The following is an 18,094-nucleotide window of genomic DNA, read 5'->3' on the forward strand; positions in this document are numbered from 1 at the left end:
CAGGTTTTCATGACGTTTATTGAAACAATTTTTGAATATCTCTGATGCGGAATTGAAATGCTTAGGCCTCCGTAAACTTGAAGAAGAAGGTGAAGAAAGTTGCCGCGAAGATGAAGAAACAGATCATATTAGGGCCGAACTTGTCGGAGTATTGGGCAATCTTCTTCTCTCTGATAGCAATAGTTCTGCCAATGTACTTGATGATGGAGTAGGTCAAGGTGAACAATGCAGTGATGAAAAATCCAACAGCTGCCACTATGGATGACTTGTCACCAAAATTAAGTAAAGCAGTTGCAGTGGCACCAAGAATCATTCCAATAGACAACCAGGCCAAAAAGGTTCTTTCGGCAGCAAAGTAGACTTTGGGTTCAATTCTGATGGGCACACAAATCTTCTTGCCCTTGGGTAATCTGGATGCAAACGTGGAGTTGATGTCAAAGTCAGTTCCTGGCTTGATAGTAAATGTTCTGTCGTCGTTGAAGACATGCAAGAACTTGGCCCAAAGGAAACGGAAGAAGTTGGAGACCGTGGAGTTGTCCCTTGCTGTGTAACTAGAAGGCAAGAGCAAAGGCGAGTTCTCGTCCAAGTCCTCTTCCAATGGGTTGACGTCGTTGGAGAAGTGAACTGAAGAGTACTGATTAAGTTCTTCCAGCAACATCTCTTCCTCGTCTAACTCACCACCAGAGGACGAAGACTTGGGCTTTTGCTGCTGTCTGGAGATACCGTAGCCTTGTTGGATACGAGGCTTACGGATGTCCACATCCATCTGTGGCCACCAGAACGGAAGCAAATTCACTCTGTCGGTCAACAAGGTAGCACCACCATGAATAAACTTCGAGTATTTTGGAACTGCCTCGACCAAGTGACTGGCAACCAAATCTCTGACCCAAATTGGAGGCTCCTGGCCCATTTGTGTCTGCAACTTGACCTCCAAAACAGCGTAAGGGAATCTGCAAATATCTCTTTCCGGAAGCTGAGAGAATGGCCAGTCCACGCCAATGTCCATTCTTCTCCAGTTGCCATGCGTTCTGTCGTAGCCGTCAAAGTTGTCTTCACGGACCATAGATAATTCAGTGTCAAGGGAGATACGAACACGGGCATCGCCGGGAAGCTGGAAGGCAGTTCTGTTGTAGAAAGAACGCATCACGGGTCTATACTTGTGCTTCAAGACGGAGTATTGCACCTCTTTAGCAAGCAGCTCCAAGTTGTGGATTTCCTTGGCCGACTTCTTGCCCTCGTTTCTCATCTTCTCAAAAGCCTGAGTGGCCGTGTACTCACCCTTGAGGAAAGCATTCACCTTCTTCTCCTTCAAGGCAAAACGGGCCTTCACGGATTTCTCACCGGTCCAGTCTTCTCTGTGGGTCTTTCTCTCCACGAAAATCTGGTCACTCTTCATGCCACCGTACCAACGCAAACGAATGGCCTCTGCACCTTCGTCCTTACGCAAACGGCCGTAGTACAAATCCATGTCCTTGTTGTCAAAGTAAATGGACGTAATGGCCGAATCCTCGGGCTCAAACTCCTTCTCGGCGTTGAAAACCAAAACAGGCAAGTGCTTCAAAATGATCAATTTCAACTCGGTGATGTTGTCTGGGTGGACCCAGTACTTGGTGGTCTGTCTCACAAAGTTCTGCTGGGACCCACCAGCAGACGAGTCACCCTTGACAGGGTTACCCCTGGTTCTCACCAAATCGTACAATTTTGACAACTTGACAATCAAATTATCGTAGTTGTCCTTGTAGAATGGCTTAGCGTTCAAACGAACCTGGAAAATAGGCTTCAAGCTGTAGCCGGTGGTCTTGTCGTGCTTCTTCAAGATCTTCTGGAAACCAGTGTAATTGAGACGAGTGAACTTGGCCAAGTCGTGAACGTCGGCGATAATGTCGGAGAGATCCTCCTCCAAGTCCTCAAAGTCCTGCTCCAGAGGCTTCTTTGTCTTGGTATCTGGGTTCTGCAAAGCATCCACAACCTCGTGCACGTACTTCTCCGCCAGCTCGATACGGCGATTGACCTCTGTGTTCTTCACTTTCGTGAACAGGTACACCTTATCGAGCTCGGCCTCCAAGGCTGCAAGGAACTCCTCCTCGAACTCGTCAGTCCATTCGTAGTCGTTCTCCTTCAAGTGTTTTTTCAACTGGTGCTTGAGATCATCGTAGTCGATGTAATAAAAAGAATAGTTCTTGATGAGCGCCTTGCGCAAATGCTCTCCGAACTTCATCGGTGTTGGAGGATGTAGTTGGTAGGAGAATGGATGGTGATATTACAGTTAATGAGGTGCGCCCCACGTGCGGATCTGCCAGGTGACGGAGTATGAATTGTGGAATTTGGATTTGTGGACTTTGGAATTTTGATAAAGTGAAGCGAATTGATTGGATTTGGGCGATTTTCAATTATCAGGTTTATCGATGAAGGGTTTGTGGTTCTTGGTGGCTATCTTTCGCAGCCACCTTGGACAAGATAAGAGAATCGAGATACGGTTCAGGGAATGAGGAATGCGCCGAAAGAATGCGGAATTGCACTCTGTCGGGGGTGAGTTTTTGAAAATTGGAGAATTTCACATCAAAAAATCATACAATAGTTCATTTACGTTGGTATTGGTGTTGTTCTTCATGCGGCACGCTGCAGTATAAGTGATGCTTCTGCGAGCCGTGCAAAAAAGTAGGTCCTATCCGGATTCGAACCGGAGTTGTTCGGATCAAAACCGAAAGTGATAACCACTACACTATAGGACCCGCGCATGAAAGGAGAAATGCAGGAACATATATGAGGAAGCTGGTTTAACGTGGTAAATGGGTACTGCATATAGCGGGTCACCTACGATATTCGCCTATTTCTTCGATTTCACCACCGGCGGGCTGGTGAGGATAAAATTACCTTAGGATTTGTTTGATTTCGGTCAATTTCACTGGCGATAAGCCACATTTTCAATAACTGAAATTAAAAGTTCAATCTGGCGAATCGTGAATTGACTAGTTCACCCAGCTCTACGACGTTAGTGAAATCAAGGTAGCGACAGTGATCGCTGTGTTCAGTTCAAATTCCGTGAATCTAAAAGAATTATCAATTTTTTTTTTTTGTTTGATTCATCTGATTAAATGGAAAACCCTATTTACCATCAATTATCATTGTCAATTAAAATCATGTTTGTACTTTTGTCTTAATCGCATTTTCGTGCAACTTTCCCTGCTTTTCGCAGTAGTTGCAAATTACCGTTTATCTAGGCACACAAGAAGCACCCAAAGACTCTGCAAAGACAAGTCGATTTTTATGACTGAATTCTCTTCAATAAATGATTATTTTATAAACCGGCAAAACGCATCAAAATTGAGGAATTGAACTCGTACAACCCCATCAATGCCATATCGTGAATGCGTCTGAGTAACACACCCTGACCGTATCACATACTTGGATACCAAGCACAAAAAGCCAAAAATTACAATACCCCTTACAATCAAGTCTGCAATAGACTCAAAATACAGATTGCACAGTCGTACCTACTCATCAACACAACGTAAATTACTGCAAATTTGGTCAGGCATCAAGACCCGCCAAGACCCTCTCCTCACCTCTTTGTCACTCATCAATGCTCTTCCCACTTTATCCTACGCCATGTTGTGGTTCTTTCTAATTACCGCTGTGTGGGCATTTAAAATTCCCAGATCTTTGCTAGAACAAGACAGAGACGTTGCAGTGAAGTACGCCGTGGACCAGTATGCCATGAACTCTGCAAGGTTGAAGGAGATGATTCCAAGATGTGCCAAAATTGACAACGCCACTTCGTCTTACGACTTCACAGGCAGCCATCACGAGGTATATTTAGAAAGTATTGCCGGTGTTAACGTCAGCATAGTCGACCAGATGGGCATTCCTGTGGATTTGGAGAATAAAGAAGACTATCCAGAACTCGCCAGAAGGATGGATAGGTTCCGGCGCTGTCTCTGGTATGGTGGTGCTTCATTCGTATTTGCTTTTACAAGACATGCTGACGAGGTGGTGAGCGATACTCCAGACAGCTGGGCGCTGAGGGCAGCGCAAATTGTGGACATGTTGTTGTCCGAACTCGACCTCGGAAACCCGGAATTTCGAGAGTTTTTATAATTCGAGCAATGATTTGTTTACATCAACAGGATGTGACATCCACACATGCTCTATGTGTTGGAAGGATCTTACACAATATGATTCCAGGGCCCCTTCGTTTTGCAGAAGTCGAGTGTGAATACGAAAGCTTCAAGATCAAGATGACTCAACTACATTACATAGCCTTCTTCAGACGAAATATGCACAATAAAGCTATGGCGCAAAATTATGTCAAAACTGTTCACGAGACCTGGATCTGCACCTCGCTTCTTTTTCGCTTATCAGCTCAATTCTCTATGCGCCACTTCCTCCAACCAGATGTTGTGGCTCTTTCTAATCAGCGCTGTGTGGGCGGTACAGTTCCCTCTTTCTATGCGGGAGACAAACAGAACAGAAGTACTCAAATACAGCTTGGACCGATATGCCACGAGCTCAGCCAAGTTGAAAACGGTGTTGCCAGCGTGCGCTGAAACCCACAACGCTACCGCCTTTTTCATATTCAGAATCGACGGCCACACGGTCTACTTGCAAAGTATCGATGGTGTGAGCCTGAGGGATATTAACGAGCTCGAGATGGATCAAAGGGACAATGAAAGAGTTGCAAAGGCTTATGCCTTCATCAATTGTATACTGGACAGTGATGCCGAATTTCTGTATGTTCTTACAGGATACTCGACTCAAGATGATGATGATGATGATGCGATAAACGATACTCCAGAAAGCTGGGCCCAGGCCGCTGAGAGAGCAGCAGATTCGTACTTTCGAATGCAGCAGTATATGAACCATCATCATCCGAAATTGTGCATTCCCCGTGACTCCCTTTGAATCAATCCCAAAACTGAAAGAATCTGAAATTATGTAAATTTTCTGACATCATGCATGTCCTGCTTGACATATTTTGTAGCTCCGGGACCCCACATATAAGAGCCCCACTGTGCGCGAATTTCCAACCACAATGCTTCAACTAGCCAGAAGATTCTGCCTAAGCAGCCGCCTCAATGCCGACTTTTCTCATGTTGTGATTGGCGGAGGTGTCGTGGGAACGGCGATAGCAGCTGAATTGCAAAAAGTTCCCGGCAACAGTGTCACCCTTTTGGAGCAGCACGATATGCTAGGCTTCGAAACCACCAGCAGAAACTCCGAGGTGATCCACGCCGGGCTCTACTACCCGCCAGATTCGCTCAAAGCCAAGTTTTGCATCAGAGGCAAGGAATTGATCTACAACAAGGTAGATCCACATATTGTTCCCTACAGCCAGTGCGGGAAATGGGTGGTTGCTCAGAATGAAGAGGAACAAGCGTACATCGAGAAGCTCCACAAGAACGCTGACGCATTGGGGGTTCCGGTTTCGCTCGTTTCTGCCAAACAGGCAGCCAGCCAGTTTCCCATGATCAGCGCCAAAGCAGGTGCCTTGGAGTCGCCAACCACAGGTATCATTCTGGCTCACGACTTGACGCTATTCTTCCACACACAGTTCGAGAATGAAGAAGGTACCGTTGCAATCAACACAAAGGTCGACGACATAGAATTTGAGTCTTCCGTTCCCCAGTATAGATTGTTGTGCACGGAGAAGGGCCTGGGTGAGCAGTTCGAGATCACCGCAGACAACATCGTCAACCTGGCGGGCTTGTATGCTCAAGAAATCGCCAACAAGTTGCTTCCAAAGGAGCGTCACTTCAAGAGCTACTTTGCCAAAGGAAGCTACTACTCGTATGCGCCGGAGAATCCAATCCCCACCAGCAAGATCACTTCCAAGCTCATCTACCCATGTCCTAACCCCAATGCCTCTAGTTTAGGTACTCACTTGACCTTCGATCTTGGAGGCCAATTGAGGTTCGGCCCTGATCTTGAATGGGTAGATGTGGAAAGCGCAGACGATCTCGACTATAATGTTTCAGAAGAGAGGCTTGCTGATGCTGCCAAATCCATTGCAACGTACTTCCCCAGCATCACCGTTGACCAGCTCCAATCCTCCTATTCGGGAGTGAGACCCAAGCTTCTTTCGCAGGCGGACAATAAGAAGCAGTTTGCTGACTTTTACATCAAGGAAGAAGACGGATTCCCTGGGTTTGTGAACCTTGTGGGAATAGAGAGCCCTGGACTCACCTCTTCATGGGCCATTGCCGAGCATGTCGCCGGGCTTTATAAATAGATAGACGGCACGAAGTGCTGAATAGACGGCCGTGAGCCACCTACTTAGTTCAGAGAACGATTCTCTGAGATAGGTCTATGATAGTAGTTACAGAGACCTCAATTGAGCTTTCGCCTCTTGTCGCCGTTCTCTTTGCCGCCCTTGGTGGGAAGATCCTCAGGTTCAGTGGCCAACGGTATTTCGGTGAAGTACTCGTGCATAAGCGCCTGTGTCAGCGTGCACCGTCTAGAAGGATCAAGCTGGGTCATGGAAATCATCAAATCCAAAGCCTTCTCGGTAGCAGCGCTGAATCTGTTTCTGAGCTCTTGTCTCGATGGAGGAGGGTAGACCCTCAATGCATTGTAGAGCGGTAAGCTGGAGACATTCGGCCACGTTTGCTCAGTAGGCGTGCCCAATGCCTTAAACGTCACATCAAGCTGATCGGAGTCGTCTTTGCCCGGAAGGTATGGTGTTCGAAGCATGAGCTCAGCGAATATGATACCCACAGACCACACATCGACGGCTCCCGTATAGTGTTTGGCGCCGAATAAGAGCTCAGGGGCTCTGTACCACCGCGTGACCACATTGGAAGTCAAATCCTCGTTTGGGTTGCCAAAGGCTCGAGCCAAACCAAAATCGGCAATCTTCAACTGGCCGTCTGGCGCCAAAAGAAGGTTATTGGGCTTCAAGTCTCGATGCAAGATAAAGTTACGGTGGCAATGGTGGATACCTCGGAGCGTCATGAGCAACCACAGCTTGATATCGGACGATTTGAACACGACGCTCTGGTCCTTGATGAGCACCTCCAAGTCACAAGGCAAGAACTCAAGAACCAAGTTCAAGTTTTTGTCCAGCGACATGAACACATCAATAAGCTCAATCACGTTCTTGTGGCGGAGCTCCTGGAGGTATTTCACCTCTCGAAGAGCCAGCATGTCTAGACCATCTTTGAAGAGACCTGTCTTGATTTCCTTGATGGCGATCTGTCTTCCGCTTTTCACCTGCTTGCCGACGTACACGACGGCATATGTACCTTCTCCGACTTTCTTGTCTTTGGAGTAACGGGCCTGCTCTTTTGCCTTGGCTTTGGTTTGAGTAGCAGACATGAGGAGTAGGAGGTTTAGAGTTGTAGCTTGATATTCGCGAAGTCTAGAGATGAAGCTAGGGTATGGAGAAGAGGGAGGTACATTTAATTTTATGGAATTTTCTTGAAATAAAAGAGAAATGAGCTGAAGTGTTTGAATGAATTCACTTTAAATGTCTTATTGTTGGGTTATGATTCTACTGGTCATTGGTGATGTGTGGTATATGGCTGCGAAATCCTACCCTAGATAATGCAATACACAACTGGCATCACTATTTATCTCTATTAAAATCATTTATGGCACTACTTCCTCGACCCTTGTGGAGCATGTATTATGTTTATGAATGTATGATTTTTGTAATGCTATTAATGCAACCCAGCACATTCCCATTGAGCAAACACATACCAGCTGTTGCCGCTGTCGCCTATAACCAACGCACGGTACGTTCCGTTCTCCTGGCAATTGATGTTGCTGCGGAACGTACCATAAGGCTTGTGGGGCTCGTCCTTCATCAACCGGGTGTATTTGCCCAGCGGTGATTCAATGACAAGCTTGAAGTCCTGGTTCATGATACCCAGCCCGCTGTTGAGTCCCATGGACGGATGAGCTTCAATCTCAAAGTTGTAGGCGTGGCCAACACTGATGTTGTTAAGCTGGGGATGCTTGATGTAAAGATCGTTATTTTGTGCCTGGTTAGTGGGGTAGCGTGGTACGAACTTGCAAGGTTTCTGAGAGCCTTGATGATAAAGTGGCACCACGCATGCCAACTCGTGAATGTTGTCAAAATGTGTCTGGAGACCCTTGGGACCGGCGAAAATCTGCAAGACGCCAACCTCTTCCTTGTCTGGAAGGACCGCCTTGACTTTGGCAATTCGCTTGCTGCCGCTCCAATAGACCTGACACAATGTGTAATCATTAGAAGTGGTCCTAGACGTTTTAATTAGGGTGAAGAGCTCGACATCGACAGGAAGGTTGATGTCAGCTTCGAAAAACTCTAAGTCTCTGATCCGGGTCAATGCATTGTTGAAGTTTTTAAACAGAAGACTGTTTTTGGTCCATCCCGAGTAGGTTCTGGGCAAATGATAGGCAATGTTGAGATCGACTGGAGGGCAGACGTGCTGCAACTCAATCACCGAAGGAATGTGCGTGGAAACGAGATCAAGCGGTTCTGCCAAGAAGTAGAACTCGTTGAAACCCTCCTTGTTGCAAATTGGGCCATTTTTGAAGCACATGAGATCAATGACGCGGAAAACGCCATTTCCATACATATCCGTCTCGACCATTACAGAGAGCCAGCAGTGGTTAATGACGTATTGCTCATTGTGGTAGAACTCGTTTGGTTTTTTCCAAAAGCCAAGTACCACCTCTGCTGGGATCCGCAACGCTTCAAGGAGTTTTTTGAAAAGATAGTTGAGCTGGAAAATGGTAGCTTCTCCCTTGGCCATGATCTCTTGCAACTTGGGCTTTGTTTGCAGAATCCGCTCGCTTTCCTCAATGATATGAAATTTGCACAAGTGCATGAGAACAGCCCTGATTTCATTCGGCCTCCAGGTGCCAAACTTGACGCTGATGTCGGAAATCAAATCGTTGAAGTCGAAGCTATGAGAGTATCGTTCGGAAAAGTCTGCCACCTTGCGGTAATTGACCTTCATATCCTTGGGTGGATCTAAATGCTGATCAGGGCCAAATGTCTCGCTTTCATTGATGTCGGTGATAAAGTCCAAAGGCCTTGCGATGAAATTTGGTTCTTCACGTACGGCTCTTTTGGTCCGCAGCTGCTTGTCTTGGGTGATCAAAGTGTTCATTCTGTTCAAGTCCACCTTAACGCTCTGCCAGTCATCGGGCTGGTCCTGCTGAAGACGCTGTTCCATCAAGTTCTGCTCGGGCTTCTTTTTCATCAACATTTTGAAGATCTTGGGATGCTTGGACTTTTTGTCTCTGAAAACCGAGTTCATCACGTCGCTGGGCTCCTCGTCCTCGGCAATGCTCATACGGCTCATCCTGTTCTCGGACTCGTTCATGTCTTTCTCGTACTTGTGCCTCATGAAAGAGCCAGCAGACGTGGCGCTGAGCTCAGAAAGATTGAGCACGTCGCTTTGCAACGACTTGAGCGACAGCTTCAATTGCTCGTTCTGCAGCTGCCTCCACGACTGGTCCATGTTTTGCTGAGAAGCACCAGATGCTCGGAAATCTTCAGGCGCAAAGGGCGCTGGGCTTTTATGCTTTGGCGGTGGAGGCGGAGGAGGAGGCTCGTCTTCGTCGTCAACGAGCTCGGGCTCGTCCAAAAGCGCCAATTTGGCGCCGAGATCGTCTTTGGATGTGTAGTTGCGTCTCAGCGACAAGATATCCTCGCTAACAAACGAACTCTCGACCAGCTGGCTGCGGCGCTGCTTCAGCTGAACGTGGGACCGCTCCAAACGGCGCAAGTTCATCAATTCCTTCTCAAGCTGTTGTTTCTTGTACGAGATCAGCTCCAACAAGTCGTCGTCCTGGGCACCCAATTCCACCATGCTATGGCGCTTATCGAGCCCCAGGCCCATGACGTACTGGGAGTAGAGCTTTCTCTCTGGGCTGTTGCCGTGCAGCGCCGTGAAGGAGGCGTGTTTCCTGTCGTAGCTCGTGTCGTACTTCTGCTTGCGGTCAAAGCTTGTATCGTATTTGGGCTTCCTGTCAAAGGAAGTGTCGTAGTATCTAGACTCGTCTAGCTGGGGCGCCAGCTTGGAGGCCGGCGACATGCGGTAGGGGGACTTGGTCGGGGTGGTGGAAGGGCTAAAGGGAGCCTTTTTGAGCTTAGTAGGTGTGTAGCTCTTGGGGCCTGGGGTTGTTTCCCTGGAGCGGGCGTTTCTCGTCGGCGTCGGGGCGGCGCTGTTGGATCTCAGATCCACAACGACATTGACAAAGTCCTTGGGGAAGATGCCCTCGTTGCCGTTTCTCAGAAGCAGCCCTTGCCACCACAGGTCGTCGACAATGTGGAAGACCTTGATGACCTCGTTCTCGAGGAAACCCAAGTCGCCGTCCTCCTCGCCAGACCAGGAGACCTTGGCCTTGGCCAAAAACGGCACCTGTGGGTCGGCCATGTTATTAAGGGAATGTGGGGTGGTGAGGAAGAGGATGGAGGTGGAAGAGAAGGTGGATAGTTGAAGGTGCACGGCTAGATACTACTGCGCGGGAGCGGGTGCCAGGCAGGTAGACTGTGAGGGTTTAGGGTGCGGTGAAACTCAGCACACAGAGGGAAACGGCCATTGTGCGACGCAGATTGCTTCCGAAACAGGGGTGCTTTTGGCGCCAGATTTTGTTCGCTGGGGGTTATTTCTGACGTGTTTGCCTGATTCGGTGCAACTGTCAATACGCTGCGAAGAGTTGCTTGTTTGGGTTTTCGCCCAAAGGGGAAGGTTGATCTGGGAGGGTCCCAGCAGGGGAGTTGACAGGGGAAAGAAGCGGATTGAAAAAAAGCTATTTAGCAATTGATCTAGAGGATTGCCCTGGCTGCTTGGATGCCCTTGTATGGTGGCCCTATGGTGGCCCTTCTTCAATGGGCAGAATGGCTGCGAAAAACAGATCGGAGACCTGCCTGTTTTGGGAACGACATCAAGGCATCCAGCATTGCTGGTGTTAGGTGCACTGCTAGGCTGGGAATGTGAATTTGTTTTGCTGATCCCGATGGATCGTGAAAATCGCCTGTTTCGCTTGTTGTGAAAAGCCGTGTGGCTTGTGACGTGAAGAAGGCTAAATATAGACAGAGAATGTTTTTGCGTGTTCTGGAAACCTCACCAGGCTGCCCCTCGGCTATATGGGCGATTGTCACGGAAACGGCAGGCACAGGTGAATTATCGACTTAACTCCGTGGATTCGATTTTGGATTTCGTCTAAGTATGCAAAAGCACAATGTTCCTTGTTTGCTGGCGTATGTACTTTATCTGAACCATGCGGGTTCTTAGGGATTTTCACGAACCTGGTTTGGGGTAGGCTTCTAGAAGGTCCAGCGTACGACAGATTGCTGGATCTGGCAAAAAGAAAAAAAAAAAAACCAAGTGCTCTCTTAAAATAAGTGAAAACCAAATGCTTCTTTGGAATAATTAAAGTGGCTAATTGCTTGTTTCTCGTTTAAATGGGCCAAAGAATATTCTTGAAGGAAGAGCCTTGAAGTAGAGTCTAATTCTTTTGTCCTGCTTCAATGCCGTTATCTACTCTTAGACTCTCTGTCATATGTTCACAACTACATCGCCATCGCCTGGCCTACACCCCCATACGTCCGTTAGTGCATTACGTCTCCGTCTATAATATATACATCACTGCTGCTGACGAACACCGCTGACAATATCGTCCACCCTCAACAAAAGACACGCACTCTCCACAGCGGTCTTGATCGACTGCTGCTTGATCACCTCAGGCTCCCAAATACCGTACTCGTTCATGTCCACAACCTTACCGTTCTCGCCGTCAATACCAAACGTGTGCTGACCCTCAGCATGCTTGGCTCTCAACTGGGACAAGATTCTGATAGCGTTACCGCCGCAGTTCTGCACCAACGTTCTGGGTATAACTTCAAAAGCGTCAGCCACAGCCTGGTAGGGCCATTGGGCAACACCTTCGATGGACTTGGCCTTCTCTGCAAGCTTCACACTCACAGCCATCTCAGTAGCACCTCCTCCTGGCGAAAGAGAAGCTTCGAACATAACATTACGTGCCACAGACATGGCGTCCACGAGGTTTCTGTCAATCTCGTTCAAGATGTCCTTGGAAGCACCACGCAACAACACAGAGCACGACTGCGGCTGCTTGCACTTGACCAAGTAAGTGTAGTACTCATCACCAATGAGCTCGACCTTGAAAAGACCGCAATTGATACCCACATCGGACTCCTTCAAGTCCTCGATTCTGTTGACAATGGTGGCACCGGTGGCACGGGCAATTCTGTTGTTGTCGGACTTCTTCACTCTTCTCAAGGCAGTCACTCCACCCTTCAACAAGTAGTGCTGGGCCAAGTCGGACACACCCTTCTCGGTGATGACAACATCCGGCTTGAACTCCAAGAGCTGCTCACAGATCAACTTGACCTGCTCCTCCTCGATCTGCAAGATTCTGTTCCAGTCCTCCTCCTTGGTGATCTCAATGTTGGTCTGCGACTCACCCTTCTTGTACTCCAAGGGGCAGTCTAAGAGAATCACACGGGGGTTCTCAATGTGTCTCTTCATCTTGGGGTGGGTGACATCCTTGTTCAACAAGATGCCGTCCAACACCTCCGAGTCGGTCACCTCTCCACCGGGGATCTTCTCCACACGCACGTATCTCTTGATGTCGATCTCCTTGTAGTCGCCCTGCTCGACCTTGACGGTTCTGACGGCCTGCAAGGCCAACTGGCACATCTTTTCCGACCACTTGTTCACGTACTTGGTACCGATGGAAGCCTTGATCAACTTGGTCATGGCCTCGTCGTTCTCAATGTCAACAGGCACAGACACGGAGTGGATGATCTCCAACGCGTCGCTCAACGCCTGCTTCAACGCCTGGATGATCACAACAGGGTGCAAGTTCTTTTCGATATATGGGAAGGTCTGGGCCAAAATCTCTCCAGCCAAAATGATCACGGTGGTGGTTCCGTCGCCCACCTCCTCGTCCTGAGTTCTACTTAGCTCAATCATGGACTTTGCAGCTGGGTGACTCACGTCGATCTCTCTCAAGATAGCGTGTCCGTCGTTGGTCAAGACGATTCCTCCCATGGGATCCAACAACATCTTAAGCATGGCCTTGGGACCAAGACACGTGCGGATAATGTCGGCCACGGCTTTGGCAGCAGTGATGTTGCTGACCTGCGCCTGGCGACCGCTCTGTCTTTCCGTGTTGGCGTTCAAATACACCACTGGAGCTTGCATTATGGTGGAGGATCTATAGTGAGCGAAGAAAAAGAGATGGTTGGCGATGTTGGGGCACGCACGACCGGACTTGACAAGTGTCACTGGGGAAATTTTTGGGAGGGGAGATATATTTTGAGGCAGTGGGGATTTGAATATGAGAGGATTTTGAGATTTTGCATTTTCATGTTGATTGGGGTTTTATGGGGTTGTGGTGGAATGGCTGCGAAATCTGCCAGGTGCGAGTAGGTAGGTGAGGTGGTCCACCGTGGTGATTGGAGGTGTGGAAAAAAGAGAAAGGTAGTGTTTTGATGTGATTTTCTGATTTAAGAAAAGGATGGGTTCAAACGGTTTTGGGGTGTCAATTGTGGTAGATTTGTTTAATTGTTCAATGGGTCGAGTGGATCTAAGGCTATACGGAGATGGTCGAATGCGGGATACAGTAGGTAAAGACTAGGCAAGAGTTGAAGAGGCGCGTTTTGCACCTCAAAATGCACTGTAGTTGGCAATTCAATATCGGAGTTATTCAGATAGTTGAACATAATTCGAGATCCAATTCGATCCGTAAGAATTGAACCCTTCAAATGCAAGATGTGCCTTTCACTTCCATCGAATACAATTCACGTCGAATGATTCAGGCTACTATAGGATTTCGCTTGGGATGGCTTCATTTAGGAAAAAGCTGCGACTGAAGATTCGTAAGAGCATCAACTATACTCTCGATCGAGGGACACCGGAATACCCACTGGAAACTTCGAGTTCAATACAAAACAAGATCCTGAATTTACAATAATTGACCAATAGAATTATTTTATTCTTGATAATTCTAAAGATTTATAAAATTCATCAAATCATGAGTCGTGAAACAATGGGTCAAGAGTTTGCAACCATTCCTCGCATCAAGTGTTGTACCCCATCCCACAGCAACAGACAAAAAGGACAAACAATAATCGAACTTTCAATCATCAAATCGCCCTTAAACAACGTCCTTTTCTATTTAATGAATCTTAGTGATTTCTTGAATTTGTAGATGGGGTTCCCTTTACCTGCCTGCCAGACCCCTACACCACCGCCGCTTGATCTCTCCAACTACCACCAGCAACACAGCATGGAATACATAAATGCCCATTTTGTGGCACTAGACGACTTGCAAAATGTCGACGACCACATCCTGCAGCTCAATGACCGTCTTCTGAAAATCAGCAGTGCGGTGGACGATAAAAAGACCGGATCTTCCAAAAGCATACCTGAGTCTACCAGCAGGCTTTTGGCTCAGCTAGAAAACATAGGTCCTGACCAATTGAAGTCGCTTTTACTGGAACATGGAACACAAGACGTGAAGAGCAGGTACGATGGCTTGCTTGGAGAGAAAGCACAGATTGAAACACAGAGAGAAGCATTGGCTCTTGGGGCTGAGATAGAGGACATTCTTGATAGAGGAGACTCCTTGGGGTTGGACGATTTGAAGGATTGTGCTAGAAGAGCTGAAGAAATCGACCAGTTTGATATCAGGGAGCTCCTAGACGCCAAGCTCATGGAAGTGATCAACCATAGGAAACAGCAGCTCTTGCCTAAGCTAGATGCTCTTCTTAAGGATATCAAGTGGCTCTCGCCTAAGGAACAGGTTTCAGTTCCTGCCTCTACGATGAAAGAAATCACCACCACAATTGGTCAATTGGTGGACCTCCAGGCCATTTCTGCCGTTCCTCACTACCCTAACGTTTGGTGGGCCTTGGAGAGCCTAGTGAAACCATTTGTGGTTCGTTTCAACTACCACTTTTCGCAAGCCTCCGAAACGAACAGAATGTCTCGTCCTGAGTGGGCCCTTAATTACGTTGAGAAGTTCTTTGAGGACTACCTTTCCTCCATTGAGTTGGTCCTAGGCGACGTTTTCGTGAAACACGGCCGTGTTGGCGTGTTCGAGGTCATAACAGCAGCTCTCGTGCCTGTTAGGGAAAAAATCACTGGCATGACGCAGTTGCTCAATTCACATATCGAGAAAGCTAACGAGGAGGACAATCTGTCCGACTTGGAGAAATACGGCCGGGTTCTCTCGCATTTGATCTTCGAAATGGCTTCTTTCGACCAACGTCTCCGCATAAATTACAAGTACAATCCACATGTCGAGTGCTTTGAAAAAGCTCCAGAGAGAAAATGGTTGGGTCTTACAGGCGACAACTTCATGGGCTCGTCCCTGAAAGATAGCCCTGTAGTGACCAACTGGCTCAACTTGGAACTCCAGCTTGCGAAAAAGCGATTTGATTCTGATATTATCGGCGCCGTCGACGCCTTCAGCATTGACTACGAATACGACGCCTCGTCTGCCAATGCCCACAACGTGCTCAAACCGAGCTACTCTGCATTTGCGTTGGTGAAGCTTTTTGACAACTTGACTACCCATTTTAAGACACTCAGTATTGTGAAGTACCAGCTCAAGTACGTGTCGAACATCCAGCTTACGTTCCTTGACGAGTACCTCAAAGCATTAGAAAACACATTCAAAGTGTTCAACGAGTCTCTCAGTTCCAAGCTCATAGCAAACTTCCTCCCCGGCTCTGCTAAACAGGAAGCCACTACAACAACACCTGTGGTTGTGAACAACGGCCTCAAGGGGTTGGAAATGCTCACTGGTATTTACTGTTCATTGAAGTTCATCATTCAGCATATGGAGGAATGGAGTGGAGAGCTCTTGTTTATTCAGCTTTGGAACTTCTATAAGTCCATTGCAACCAGCACTGTCACTGACGAATCCATCTTTACTTCCTCGCTCGACGAGTATCAGGCTATGCTCAAGAGGGTATTTTCCAGATACGAGGAATTTTTCAGAAAGGAGATCCGTGCTGCACTCAAGCAATTTGTGAACTCGGGTGTGTGGGTTATTGACGATGAAAGCCATAAGAACCAGCCTTCCACACTGCTTTCCAACTTCATCACCATCGTTCCAGCATACATGTCATTCCTCAGGCGCTCACTTCCTGACGCAGACTACTTCTTCGTCACCAGCAAAGTTTGTGACTCTTTCTCGCGTATTTTCCAAGAGTACGTGGTTACAAATAACCAGTTCAATGCCAATGGTGTGGAGCAGCTCAAGACCGACTTTGACTGTCTCTTGGGTCATTTGGCTGGTCCGCTCATGCTCAACGAAGACCACGCCCTTTTCACAAATTCGAAAAACAGAAACTACAAAAAGGTGCTACAATCGCTCGATATGTTAAGCACTCTCGATGTTTCAACGGCTAAGCTGCTCCGTAGTAACGCTGTGGAGGCATCTGAGGTGAGGCTGCGGTTCCTGGACAACCTCGACTGTTTGAGCGACAGAGAGGTCAACGATTTGCTTTTCAGAATTGTTTGAAATAATTAAGCTCAGATCAGTTTCTTCTCCATTTTCATCAGGTGCTGATTCGCAGCCAAATGGTCTATTATCATATCCGTGCATATAGCCGGCACGTCTGCTCTAGCATACATAAACAACGCGAGGGCTCTCTGATCCATAATTGATATACCGATGTCACTCTCACGGAAACGCGTATGTTTTACTTCAACAAGATGATCTTGAAAATTCACTAACAGTAGCATCTATCGCAGGAGGACACTCTCCTCAAAAAACCCGTCCACAAGTATGAGAGTATCGCCAAACTCTACAGCATCATAGATCGATCTCCCCATATCATGGTTCCTAGGAAACCAGCAGGCGTGGTTGTTGGTCGAAGCAGTGCCTGTGATATCCGTCTAGGTGGCGCTGACGTTTCCTCCAAACATTGCCAGTTTTCGTTATCTAGTAACAACAAGAAGGAGTATCTTCTACTCACGGACATGAGTTCAAACGGGACTTCAGTGAACAACGAGGTCTTAGGAAAAGGCTCTACGGCGCTTTTGAGAAGTGGCGACAAGATCACATTTGCCAAAAGCGGCTCATACATCTTCAGGTACCTCAGTGACGAGCAGGAGAACCTGGTTCAAAAGTCCTTTTTTGACGACTACATTCTTTTAAACCAGCTTGGAAGCGGACACTATGCTGTTGTTAAGGAGGCTAGAGACAGAACATCCGGTGACATCGTTGCCGTGAAGATCTTTCATCCCAGCAAGACCTCAGGACCAGGCAGTTCCGAAGAGGACGCTAAGCTCAAGCAAGAAATGGCCCTTCTTTTATCCATCAACCATCCGAATATCGTCAGGTTTATCTCGCATTACGTGGAGCCAATCAATGCCTTTTCCTCAACGACGTACTTGGTGCTTGAAAAGGTCAACAACGGCGAGCTCTTCCAGCGCATTATAGACAAGCAGAAGCTTCGACAGGACGAGACAAAGGCGATCTTCAAGCAGCTTCTCTCTGGTTTGCACTACCTCCACGAAAGGAACATCATTCACCGTGATATCAAACCAGAGAATATCCTTCTAGACATCACTCCCAAAGATTCAAATAGACAAGTGGCTACTGGCCCATGGGACGAGACCGAGTACGACGTACGCGTCAAGATTGCCGACTTTGGATTGGCCAAGTTCATCGGCGAGCTAAAGTTCACCAATACACTTTGCGGTACTCCCGCTTACGTTGCACCAGAAGTTTTGAATAACAATCGAAACTATTCGACGAAAGTTGATATCTGGCTGGCGGGCGTTTTGCTCTACGTTTGTCTCTGTGGATTCCCACCTTTCAGTGACGAGCTTGGGCCACCTAATATGAGGGACCAAATTATCGAAGGAAAGTACGCCTTCTACTCTCCTTTCTGGGACGATATTAGTGACAGTGCATTGGACTTGATCAGCAGTCTACTTGTGGTAGATCCATCAGAACGTTTTGATATTCTACAAACGTGTGGCCATTTCTGGTTTAGGGAATCTGACGAAGCACCTCAAATGGAAGTCACACACGATGAAAATGAGGTACCCATGAGGCCGCCAGTGCGTAACAACACACAGCCATTGACTTTACGGGACAAGTATGCTTC

At 47.6% G+C, this 18,094-nt stretch overlaps 8 protein-coding genes and 1 non-coding gene across 9 annotated transcripts; 4 read left to right on the plus strand and 5 right to left on the minus strand.

Annotated features, from left to right (window-relative positions):
- Nucleotides 1–61: 61 nt before the first annotated feature.
- VTC4 (Vtc4p) lies at nt 62–2,218 on the minus strand (the record flags this gene model as incomplete). Its single annotated transcript, XM_024858221.1, has 1 exon — nt 62–2,218. One exon carries the CDS (start codon nt 2,216–2,218, stop codon nt 62–64), a length of 2,157 nt encoding a protein of 718 aa, XP_024713627.1.
- A 442-nt stretch (nt 2,219–2,660) lies between these two features.
- C7M61_002862 lies at nt 2,661–2,732 on the minus strand. Its single transcript has one exon. It is a non-coding gene; the product is annotated as a tRNA-Gln (tRNA).
- An 877-nt stretch (nt 2,733–3,609) lies between these two features.
- C7M61_002863 (uncharacterized protein) lies at nt 3,610–4,098 on the plus strand (the record flags this gene model as incomplete). The annotated part of the gene is made up of 1 exon (XM_024858222.1): nt 3,610–4,098. One exon carries the CDS (start codon nt 3,610–3,612, stop codon nt 4,096–4,098), a length of 489 nt encoding a protein of 162 aa, XP_024713628.1.
- A 351-nt stretch (nt 4,099–4,449) lies between these two features.
- C7M61_002864 (uncharacterized protein) lies at nt 4,450–4,902 on the plus strand (the record flags this gene model as incomplete). The annotated part of the gene is made up of 1 exon (XM_024858223.1): nt 4,450–4,902. One exon carries the CDS (start codon nt 4,450–4,452, stop codon nt 4,900–4,902), a length of 453 nt encoding a protein of 150 aa, XP_024713629.1.
- Nucleotides 4,903–5,032: 130 nt separating this feature from the next.
- On the plus strand, nt 5,033–6,229 carry C7M61_002865 (uncharacterized protein; the record flags this gene model as incomplete). Its single annotated transcript, XM_024858224.1, has 1 exon — nt 5,033–6,229. One exon carries the CDS (start codon nt 5,033–5,035, stop codon nt 6,227–6,229), a length of 1,197 nt encoding a protein of 398 aa, XP_024713630.1.
- A 98-nt stretch (nt 6,230–6,327) lies between these two features.
- On the minus strand, nt 6,328–7,314 carry C7M61_002866 (TFIIH complex serine/threonine-protein kinase subunit; the record flags this gene model as incomplete). The annotated part of the gene is made up of 1 exon (XM_024858225.1): nt 6,328–7,314. One exon carries the CDS (start codon nt 7,312–7,314, stop codon nt 6,328–6,330), a length of 987 nt encoding a protein of 328 aa, XP_024713631.1.
- A 344-nt stretch (nt 7,315–7,658) lies between these two features.
- C7M61_002867 (uncharacterized protein) lies at nt 7,659–10,370 on the minus strand (the record flags this gene model as incomplete). Its single annotated transcript, XM_024858226.1, has 1 exon — nt 7,659–10,370. One exon carries the CDS (start codon nt 10,368–10,370, stop codon nt 7,659–7,661), a length of 2,712 nt encoding a protein of 903 aa, XP_024713632.1.
- A 1,212-nt stretch (nt 10,371–11,582) lies between these two features.
- On the minus strand, nt 11,583–13,166 carry CCT3 (chaperonin-containing T-complex subunit; the record flags this gene model as incomplete). Its single annotated transcript, XM_024858227.1, has 1 exon — nt 11,583–13,166. The coding sequence occupies one exon, from the start codon at nt 13,164–13,166 to the stop codon at nt 11,583–11,585; it is 1,584 nt and encodes a 527-aa protein (XP_024713633.1).
- A 1,087-nt stretch (nt 13,167–14,253) lies between these two features.
- On the plus strand, nt 14,254–18,039 carry C7M61_002869 (uncharacterized protein; the record flags this gene model as incomplete). Its single annotated transcript, XM_024858228.1, has 3 exons — nt 14,254–16,491; nt 16,719–17,959; nt 18,030–18,039. 3 exons carry the CDS (start codon nt 14,254–14,256, stop codon nt 18,037–18,039), a joined length of 3,489 nt encoding a protein of 1,162 aa, XP_024713634.1.
- Nucleotides 18,040–18,094: the final 55 nt, after the last annotated feature.

The sequence above is a fragment of the Candidozyma pseudohaemuli genome, assembly GCF_003013735.1.
Source record: "Candidozyma pseudohaemuli strain B12108 chromosome Unknown scaffold00006, whole genome shotgun sequence".
NCBI classification, from domain to species: Eukaryota; Fungi; Ascomycota; class Pichiomycetes; order Serinales; family Metschnikowiaceae; genus Candidozyma; species Candidozyma pseudohaemuli.